Source organism: Myotis nattereri (genome assembly GCF_964212035.1).
Source record: "Myotis nattereri genome assembly, chromosome: 18".
NCBI classification, from domain to species: Eukaryota; Metazoa; Chordata; class Mammalia; order Chiroptera; family Vespertilionidae; genus Myotis; species Myotis nattereri.
The window spans coordinates 5,209,621-5,220,443 of NC_138093.1; the positions used below are offsets into that span (position 1 = coordinate 5,209,621).

Below are 10,823 nucleotides of genomic sequence, written 5' to 3' on the forward strand. Positions count from 1 at the left end.
GCCATAGTATTTCTGTAGAAAATTGTTTTTTTAAAAATATATTTTTTATCGATTTCAGAGAGGAAGGGGGAGAGAGATAGAAACATTAATAGAGAGAATCATTGACTGGCTGCTTCCTACACACCCCCTACTGGGGATCAAGCCTGCAACCTGGGCATGTGCCCTTGGCTGGAATCGAACCTGGGACCCTTCAGTCCGCAGGCTGATGCTCTATCCACTGAGCAAAACTAGCTAAGGCTAGAAAATTATTCTTAAAAGAACATGTTGTAAGATTTCCTACTTCCATATGGGTTTGTGTAACAGACTTTAAAATTCAATGACAAATGCCAGAGTGATGCTGAATTTGTAGTGTTAAGGTCTCCCTGGTTTATTTAAATTGCTTTTTTACAAAGGTGCACGCCCCAAGTTTGGACGCCGACACAGTATGGAAAACATGGAACTTATGAAATTAACACCAGACAAGGTGGGTAGTTTTTATATCTTAAATTTCTTAAACTGTTATTAAAAATATTTTAGTAATTTTTAAAAATTTATGTTTTTATTGACTTCAGAGAGGGAGAGATAGAAACATCAATGATTGGCTGCCTGCTGCACATCCCACAGGGGATCGGCCCACAACTTGGGCATGTGCCCTGACCGGGAATCAAACTGACCTCCTGGTTCATAGATCGATGCTCAACCACTGAGCAACACTAGCTATTTTAGTAACTTTTGATTTAAATAATTTTTTCCGTACAGTTGATTCTCATTATTCATGGACTCCATATCTACAGAGTTGTCTACTCACTAACATTTGTGACTTCCAACAAATATTCGTGGTGCTTTCCCCTCCTGTAAGATCTCCTGTTTTTTGGTTGAAGTTCTATCGGTTTCAGGTGATAACATGAGTTGCTGTTTGTATATATTTCTCCTGTGCATTAAATATTCTGAATCTGTTGTTCAAAGGTGGTAATGCAAACAAACACAGATACAGAGAGCAGACTGAGGGCTGCCAGATGGGAGGGGTTTGGTGGGCCGGGTGAAAAGGATTTAGAAATTGGCAATTACAAAATAGTGACAGGGCATATAGTCATGTAATAACGATGTATGGTGCCAGGTGGGAACTAGACTTAATGGGGGGATCACTTTGTAAGTTACATACATGTCTAATCACTGTGTTGTACACCTGAAACTAATATAATATTGTATGTCACCTCTAATAGGGAAATCTATTCAACCATTTTTAAAAAGGTTGTTACCTATGTTTAAACCAGATCATATAAATTTGATTAGACTTTTGCCTATTGAGAATTTAGTAATGGTTATGAAAACAGTACAGCTCTATTGACAAAAAATGACTGCTGCTGTGTACATTTTAGGTGTTAAATTTTGCAGTTAAACTTTTACATATATCCAGCATTTCTGGGTGTAATATTTAAGTGACTCACACCCAGAATAAAACCCTGGCTCTTTCTCTGACCATTCACAGTTTATTTTTATGGGATTTCTTATGCTTGGGTTTTTAAAAGCCACTGTGTTGTTCTGATAATGAGAAATCTCCAGTATGTATTTGGTACAAGCTATTGAAATAATGAACTATCCTGGCAAGAAGAAATTTGTTAAAAACTCTAAGCCTCACCCTAGCGGGTGCCTCAGTAGGTTAGAGTGTCGCCTATACACCAAAAGGCTGCGAGCTCCAGGTCAGGGTTCGTATGGGAGGCAACCAATCGATGCTTCTCTCCTTCCCTTCCTCTCTAACAAGCATGTCCTCAGGTGAGGATTAAAAAAAAACACACAACAAAAAGGTCTAAGCCTCACCCCCCAATACTGAGTGGATGGCAGGTTAATGTTCTAGGAAACCAGAGGTGTTTTCTTCACGCTCTGCTTTACATGTGCGTTTCTAATCCTGCAGGTACAGAACTGGAACAGTGAAATTCTTGCGAAACAAAAACCCCTCATTGCCAAACCTTCTGCAAAGCTACTCTTTGTCAACAGATTGAAGGGGAAAAAATACAAAACTAGTACGTCCACTAAGGTTCTTCAAGATGCCAGGAATCCCATTGAGCACCGAGTTCCAAACCCCCAGAGGGTACGTATGTTTAAAATAAGGTTCGGAGTACAGTTCTCCCTTAGCCACGTTTGCTCTCCAAGGTTTGTTACCTGTGATCAACCGCAGTCCAAACTTCAATTCCAGAGTAAATAACTCATGTTCTGAGTGGCACACTGTTCTGAGTGGGGTGATGAGATCTCATGTTGTCCGTCTGTCTGGCCCAGGACGTGAGCCATCTCTGTCCAGTGTCCCCACAGTGCTCACGCTCCCTGCCTGTCGCTCCGTAGCCGGTTATCGGATCACCTGTGGAGGTATCGCAGTGCTGTGTTCTAGTGGCCCCAAAGCGCAAGAGGAGCTGGCAATGCGGATGTGGCCGAGGGAGAGGGAAACCGCCTGAGGGGGTGCCTGCCCTGATACTTGCCTGACTCATTCAGGACCTGGAGCAGTGCCCCGAGTCTGAGGTCCCTTTAGCCTTAGAAATACAAAGATTAGCCCTGACCAGTTTGGCTCAGTGGATAGAGCGTCGGCCTGCAGACTGAAAGGTCCCAGGTTCGATTCCGGTCAAGGGCATGTGCCTGGGTTGTGGGCACGTCCCCAGTGGGAGATGTGCAGGAGGCAGCTGATCGATGTTTCTCTCTCATCGATGTTTCTAACTCTCTATCTCTCTCCCTTCCTCTCTGTAAAAAATCAATAAAATATATTTAAAAAAAAAAAAAAAGAAGAAATACAAAGATTAGAAACTAAATGACTACAAATGCTTTTTAGTAATAACACTGCCATCACGTATTACTTCTACAAAGAAAACGCCAATTTTTAATCCTCATCTTGTTCCATTGGTGACCTGGGATATTTAGCTTTTCTCTCTGTCTCAGAAACTCAGTGCAGACACGATGGGAGAGGAAGGGTTTTTTGACCTCCTGAGCCGATTTCAGAGCAACCGGATGGACGACCAGCGGTGCTGCTTACAAGACAAGACCTGCGGGACAACTTCCGGCACAGCTCCGTCCACTCCCCTGCGAGTGAAGCTAAAAAGTGAGTTACCTCTGCTTCTCCCCAATCCTCATAGCTCCCTTAGTTATTTCTGAGAACTCAGTTCTAATGGGAAGTACAACAGCTGAGCCCAAATACTGGTATTTGTGCAGGTTGAACAAGGCGGGTGTCAGTTCCCGAGTGTACCTGCCTCCCTACTCTTAGGGCAGCAGTTCTCAACCTGTGGGTCTCGACCTCTTTGGGGGTCAAACAACCCTTTCACAAGGGTCGCCTAAATACATCCTGCATATCAGATATTTACATGATGATTCATAACAGTAGCAACATTACAGTTATGAAGTAGCAACAAAATTTTATGGTTGGGGGTCACCACAACATGAGGAACGCGACGTTAGGAAGGTTGAGAACCACTGCCTTAGGGGTTGGCAAGAAAACGACAGTTGTATGTAATACGCAGGTGCTTCCCATCTGGATGAAAAGAAACTTCTGAAACAGGTGACTTCCTCTGCCCTAGGGCAGCGGTTGCCAACCTTTCGGACCTCAAGGACCACTGGTTGCCAACTGCCCGCAGCACTTAACTCTAAGTGTAGTTATTCGCTCGATGGTTCCTATCCAGGTGGAATAAGAACACTGTCCCACTTGTCCTGTCAGACACATTATGGAAGAGAAACAACTTCACCTTGTAAATCGAGCTCTGCACAAGAGGGAAATGCAGTAACGTTGGCAGCACCCAATGGACGTTAGGGTTCTCCGGATCCCCGTCCACCAGAGACAGCCGAGCAGGAAGGAGCTGTGTCTAACTAATATGCCTGATGTTTGGGCGGTTTCCTGTTCGTAGCACCATCTGTCTCCGTGGTGTCCCCCAACACGGACGAGTTTCTGGATCTCCTGGCCAGCTCGCAGAGCCGCCGCCTGGACGACCAGAGGGCCAGTGTCAGTAACTTGCCAGGGCTGCGTCTGACCCCAAACAACAACCAGTCTGTCCTGGGCCACCTGGTGACGAGTGACAAGGAGCCTGACGAGGACTTCTTCGACATCCTCGTCAAGTGTCAGGTACGTGCCTGTTCGTGTCACGCTGTGCCTGGCTCTGGCGGGATTAGGATTCTGCAGCGGGGAAGGCTGTTTGGTGAGGTGACATGGAGAAAACCCGCAAAAGAGCCCGTGTGCCCTCACCTTTAGGAGCAGCATCAGCAGCAACCAGTGGCTAAGTTAGTGTAGGGCCCTTTCTAGACTGTTTAGCATTTGGGAGAAATGCTCATAGTGCAGTAGCTTTCACATTTTAGCTGTTTCAATAATTACTAACCACTGAGCTTCAGGAAAGAGGAAAATAATGCTTATTTTCACTAAGAGGAGGCATTTTCCTCTGTCTGGCCCCATTTATTCTGGACAGTGCAAGGCATTAGATACGTTTGCATGGGTAAGAGTGTGAGTCGGGCAGCGAGATAAAGGCTGTGGCTGGCGTGTCTGTGTGAGGTGTGGTGGTTTGGGAAGACATTTCTGAAGAGACCGGAATGAGGCAAAGCATCAGCCATGTTAAAGATTCCAGAGACGGAGTCTCAGGGGGGTGAGTGAGGGGAAGGTGCCGGAGGGTCTGCATGGTCGCCTGGCTGTCCTTGGGAACCAACCTGTCAATTCAGCACAAAGACTGGAGACCAGAGTGGCGGCAGAGACAGATGGCGGGACAGAGAGTCAAGGACGGCTCCAGCCTGTGGGGTGGATGGTGCCATTTAATGAGACGGGAAGGCGGCGGAGAAACCTGACTGGGTCGAAACAGCAAGAGTTCCTTCACATGTAAATCCAGGGCACCGAACCAGACATTCCGTTAAGAAGGCATTTGGAAATGAAAGTGTGACCCCAACAGAGAAGTGACTTTGGGAGTCAGCAGCAGGTAACGGTACTAAAGCCCTGGGAAGAGATGACACCCGAGCAGCAGAGAAGGAAGCAGAGGACTCGGCGCTGCAAATCCAACTGATAGAGGAATGTCTGCAACCAGCCAGAGCCGGAGCCCTGAGCGGGTAAAGCCACGCGCAGCAGGGGTTGTGAAGGATGTTCGCCTGTGTCACGTGCTGCTAAAAGCCTTGTAAGATGATGGCTAAGATGATGGTTAGATTTGGCAACTGGGAGATTCGTGATTTTGAAAGGTACTGTTTTAGTGACATGATAGGGACAAAGGATGGAGTGGGTTGGGAACATGGGAGGTAGTAGAGAGGAAGAGGGGGTGGGAGCCAGCAGGAATCTTTTCTCAGCAGGTTAAGTAATAGGGTCATAAGCTGAAAAGAAAGGAAGTGGAGCACAGCTAACACTTTGTGAAACTAAAAGCCTGAGTGCAGTGAAAGGAACAGGACTGCGGCCTGTGCTGAGGACTCACTGGAGTTGAACTATGTCGGGGCTGCTGTGCGTCTTCTCCAGTCACAGCAGCTGAAGGAGAGCGCTTTAACCAAGGTTGGTGTTTTGCCTGGAGAACAGGGTAGAAGGGAGAGAAGCATATTCTAGTGGTTTAGAATCTACGGAGAAGGAAGTGAAATGTGAAAAGAAGCCGTGATCCCAGGGCTCCAAGATATACTGAAGCCAACACGGACAGTTAAAGGAGAGGGGCATTTCTGCAGCCGTCGTTGGAGACTTCAGTACCCACCCTCTCACTAATGGACGGGACAACCAGTAAACCACCCGGGTCTAGTAGACACATTAGAACACGCTCTTCCCAGGTGCACAGGGGCATCCCCCAGGTAGACTGTACGTTAGGTATCATCTTTTCCAACCACAATGGCACGAAGTTAGAAGCAATAACAAGGAAAACTGGACCAATTAGGAAATTAAAGAGAAATCAGAAAACCTAGAGAGAGTGTTCTAAAACTTACAGGAGGCAGGGCTTGGGAAAAACTTACAGCTGTAAATGCTGCTGACATTAAAAGGAAGGAAATAATAAAGATGAGAGCAGAAATATAACAAAAATAGAGAAAAATCAACAAAACCAAATGCTGATTCTTTGAAAAGGCTGACCTCTAGCTAAAGATGAGGCCTAAACCGCTAAAATCAGAAATGAAAGTGGACATTACATTGCTTCTACAGAAATAAAAATTATAGGATACTATGACTATATGCCAACCTTGATGAGATGGTTTTGTGTTTCTAGTTATTTGTCCAAGAAAATAATGAAGAAATGTAAAGTAGATCCATCATTTCTAAGGAGATTCTATCCGTAATCAAAGACCTGACGCCTGCACAGGTGAATCCTACTGAACATTTAAAGAACATCAGTATTGCTTAAACTCTTCCAGAAAACTGAAGAGAACCCTTCCTGTGACTTAGGAGTCGTTCTGAGGCCAATATATTGCCCTAGTACCAAAGCTAACAGGACCCTACAAACCAATATCCTTTTTAATATAGATTCAGAAATCATCAAAATTCTAGCAAACAGAACTCAGCAGCATATTAAAAGGATTATATACCACAACCAACAGATTTATTCCTGGAATGCACGATTGATTCAATGTATGGAAACTGATCTAATCCTCCACACGAATAGAATGTAAAAATAAATAATACAATTATCTCAATTGATGAATAAAATCATTTGACAAGATTCAACACATTAAAACATTCAAACTCAGAATATCAGGATACTGCAACACGATAAAAGTCATTTATGAAATACCCACAGTTGTCATCATAATTAGTGGTAGAGGACTGAAAGCTTTTTTTTTCTAACATCAGGAACAAGGCAAGGATGCCCACTTCTAGTCAACATCGTACTGCAAATTCTACCCAGAGCAGTTGGGCAAGAGAAAGGAACAAAAGGCATCCAAATTGGAAAGGAAAAGTAAAATTACCTTTGTTCAGAGATGACAGGTCTTTGTGTAGAAAATCCTAAAGATTTCACAACAAAAAACACACGTTAGAACTAAGAAACAAATTCAGCAAAGTAACGGGAGATAAAATCAACACCCAAAAATCAGTTGTGTCTCTATGCTAACAATGAATAGTCCAAAAAGGAAATTAAGAAAATAATTCCACTTACAATAGCATCAAAAAGAATAAAAAGGAGGTAATACACTTGTACAATGTAAACTACAAAATATTTCTGAAATAATGACAAATAAATGTTGGTGTTCATGGGTTGGAAGACGTAATATTGTCAAAAATATTACCACCCAGAGTGATCTACAGAGTCAATTCAATCCCTACCAAACTTTCAGTGACATTTTTACAGAAATAGAAAAATCTACCATAAAATTAATGTGGAATCTCAAGGGAACATAGACAAGAAAAACAAAGTTGGAGGGCTCACACTTAGTGATTTCAAAATTTACTACAAAGCTAGTGATCAAAACTGCAGTACTGGCATAAAGATAGACATATAGACCAATAGAATAGAGAACCCTCTTTGAAAAAAATGCATGGTTTATTATGTATATATCTATTGATATAGGATATTACATTCCAATTACATGTAAAAATGATCTCTACCTGATATTTAATAGAAAATACTAAAAGGAAATAGTAACAAAATTCCAAAAAAAGTGATTTTAAAAATTAAAAAATACATTTAAAAAAAGTTATAATTCTTAAAGTGAAATTTAAAAACACATCACACATGGATTGACTTATCTGATTGTCATGATCTTTGTTTTATGATAAATATTCCAGAGTTGAATGTTCTTTCATTTTGTGTCAACATTAGTTTAGAGTGTGTTTGGAGTGTGGATGTAAAAGGGGGAGAACCCTCACTTACATGGTCAAATGATTTTGTCAAGGGTGCCAAGAGCATTCAATGGTGAAAGAAGTCTTAACAAATAAAAAGAAGCTGGGTAAGCATGTGCAAAAGCTGAACACTTACCTAAAACCATATATAAAATTAACTCAAAATGTATCAAACACCTAAAGGTAAGAGTTAAAACTGTAAAACGTTTAGAAGGAAACTAAGGGGAAAGCCTCACAGGACTGGGTCTGGCAATGATTTCCTGGTCATGACACCAAAGGCACAGGCAACAAAAGGTAAAGCTTCCATACGTCAAAGGACACTGTCAACAGGTAAAAAAGCAGCCACAGAAAATATCTGCAAGCAACGTAACTGAGAAAGGATTAATCCAGAATATTCGGAACTCCAAAAACTCAACTAAAAATCCGATTCAAAAATAAGATTTCTGTGCGGCATTGGTGGTATAGTGGTGAGCATAGCTGCCTTCCAAAAATAAGATTTCTCCAAAGAAGATACACAAATGGCAGGAAAAGCTGTTCAGCATCCCAGATCATTAGAGAAACACAGATCAAAACACAATGAGATATTGCCTCACACCATTAGTATGGCAACTACCAAAAAAGCCAGAACACATGCTGGTAAGGATGTGGAGAAAGTGGAACCCTTGTGCCCAGCAGGTGAGAGAATGTAAAATGGTGCAGCTGCTGTTGGCAACAGTATGGCAGTTGAAGAAATTAAAAATAGAATTACCACATGACCCAACAACCTACTTCAGAATGGACACCCGCAGGAACATGAGCTGCCCACCACAGGCTAATGGATAAAACGTGGTGACAGCCAGAATGGAGCATTTTCCCGCGTTAGGGAGGCAATCCTGACACGTGCTGTAAGATGTGTGAACCTTAAAGACATGCTGCGGAATACGCGGTCACACAAGGACAAACACGGTGCGGTTTGCTCATGAGGAACTGAGAGCAGTCACACTCAGAGGCAGAAAGTGCACTGGGGCTGCAGGGGCTGGGAGTTACTGTTTAAAAGGGTTCAAGTTTCTGTTTTGCAGGGTGAAAACCGTTCTGATGGATGGTGTGATGGTTGCACAACATGAGTGAACTTAATGCCACTAAACTGTTCCTATAAATATGGTTAAAATGGTACATTTTATGTTTAGCACATTTTTAAAAAGTTACTGGAGTATGAGAGAGGACGGTTTGGGAAAACGGGCAGTGCCAGCCCGGGATGCGCGAAATCCCAATTTTAAAGATGGTGCAATTGTTGATGATGACAGTCTGGCCTATGACCGTGGGCGCTGATGGCTGAGGCCTAGGGACTGAGGTGCCTGAGTGTTGGGTGACGTGGAGAGAAGAGGAGGGACCCGGGTGTGTGTGGCGGGCAGGGCCCTGGGGAAGGGTCTGAGGCCCTGGTGAGCCGCGCTTGTCCCTGCCTGTTGTGGGAAGATTACAACCTGTGTCTCCATCTCACCAAAGTGACACTTGGTACAAGCCTTTTAGAAGTCCAATGCTCTATCCATTGCACCACGGAGCCACCTAGTACAAGCCTTTTAAAAGAAAAAACTGTACTAGGTTTCAGCTGCATTTCCTGGTGAGAGAGACATGCTCTCCTCCTGCACGACTTGGGTGCTAATCGCTCTCCTTGCTTTCAGGGGTCCAGACTAGACGACCAGAGATGTGCTCCTCCCCCCGCTGCCACAAAGGGGCCGACGGTCCCAGACGAGGACTTTTTTAGCCTCATTTTACGGTCTCAGGCGAAAAGGATGGATGAACAGAGAGTTCTTTTACAAAGAGATCAAAACAGAGACGCTACACTTGGGCTGAAGGGCTGCTTGCAAAGTGATGCTCTGTTGGAATTTAAAAATTCAGGAAGAAAATAAGCCCCTAGTTACTATGGACGTATTTTTTAAAGTGACCCTGTCCCTTCAGAACGCTGTTCAGGAACTGCACCTACTTCTCTTTCCTGGAAAGGAGGGGTTGCGGCATGTAACAGGCATGTAACAGCGTGCAGGCTGAGGGCGGCGCACACACTCGGCGTGTACGTGCAGCGTGTGCACATGGACACTCACGTGCTTTGTGGACGCGGCCGAGAAGGTGCTTCCCCAGCTTCCGTGATGCTGCCGGGGACTGTCCTCCGGCAGCTCGTTCGTCCTTGGCCTCGGTGCGTCAAGTAGAAAGTTAGACGAACCCCGACGACTCTAGTCCCCTTTCTGAGATCGTATTTTTAAGCGCTCCATTGACAATGGCTTTTTCATACTTAACATATAAAGAGAAAATATGTTGTCTAGAAAAAATTGCTCGACCAATGTGTAGTTATATAAAATAGTCCCATAAAAAATCTAGGTTTCCCCCCTCTAACAAAATCTATTTTCAATATATTTTTGGGCCAAAGCCATTATAAATGAGACTCTTAAGAAATAAACTTCTTTTAGCTTGTTTTGGGCTCTTTGTTTAATTAAATAAAAATACCAGCATGTGCCACTCACCGACGGGAGGAGTTCTTGAGAAACGCCTCAGGAGGCGAGCACTGCCGACGCGCTTACGCTGACCTGGGTGGCGCACGGAGCAGCTGGGTGCGCTGTGATGTCAGAATGGCCGTGATGTCACCAGGCGATAGGATTTTCAGCTCCATCATAATCTTATGGGGCCACCGCTGTGTAAGTGGTCTGTTGTGGACCAAATCATCCTTACGTGGCACGTGACCATATACATCCATGTAGGTACAGACATGGATGTATGCATGGTTCAAAACTGTATTTATTGCAAAGTACTGCTGTGAAACTTTTTAGGACCTAAAGTTAAAAAGCAACTATGTGGTCATGTCACAAAAACAGAAAACAGATAAAAACTCGTAAGATTTCAGTCTGAAAGACATAGGTTAGGACCTCACTTGTCATTAAGCCTCTTCCCAGAAGTGGGAAGGTGTTCACAAGGACAAGTAACATGTCACAGGACACGACGTAAGAAAGGTCAGCAAAACGAGAAAGGACAGAGCAGAGCCTGACCCCGACGCGAAGTGCCAGGTGAACGCCACCCCGAGCACACGGAACGCATTCACCTCTGGGTGCTGCTGGCTGCACAGCCGGGATCCGGGGCT

The 10,823-nt window shown here is 44.0% G+C and overlaps 1 protein-coding gene and 1 long non-coding RNA gene across 2 annotated transcripts in view; one reads left to right on the forward strand and one right to left on the reverse strand.

The window, feature by feature from the left end:
* The window catches only part of GPSM2 (G protein signaling modulator 2), a 36,929-nt gene extending 26,766 nt beyond the window's left edge, over positions 1 to 10,163 (forward strand). Inside the window, exons 11-15 of the mRNA XM_081112025.1 lie at positions 393 to 463; positions 1,892 to 2,068; positions 2,902 to 3,061; positions 3,858 to 4,072; positions 9,379 to 10,163. Coding sequence (XP_080968151.1) covers positions 393 to 463; positions 1,892 to 2,068; positions 2,902 to 3,061; positions 3,858 to 4,072; positions 9,379 to 9,606 — 851 coding nt within the window. The 3' untranslated portion in view covers positions 9,607 to 10,163. The remainder of the gene's footprint in view (positions 1 to 392; positions 464 to 1,891; positions 2,069 to 2,901; positions 3,062 to 3,857; positions 4,073 to 9,378) is intronic.
* Positions 1 to 10,768, reverse strand: part of LOC308533864 — a 29,233-nt gene extending 18,465 nt beyond the window's left edge. Inside the window, exons 1-3 of the long non-coding RNA XR_013997129.1 lie at positions 10,213 to 10,768; positions 9,796 to 9,982; positions 6,850 to 6,886 (exon numbers count right to left, since the gene is read on the reverse strand). This is a non-coding gene — a long non-coding RNA (uncharacterized lncRNA). The remainder of the gene's footprint in view (positions 1 to 6,849; positions 6,887 to 9,795; positions 9,983 to 10,212) is intronic.
* Between the last annotated feature and the right edge of the window lie 55 nt (positions 10,769 to 10,823).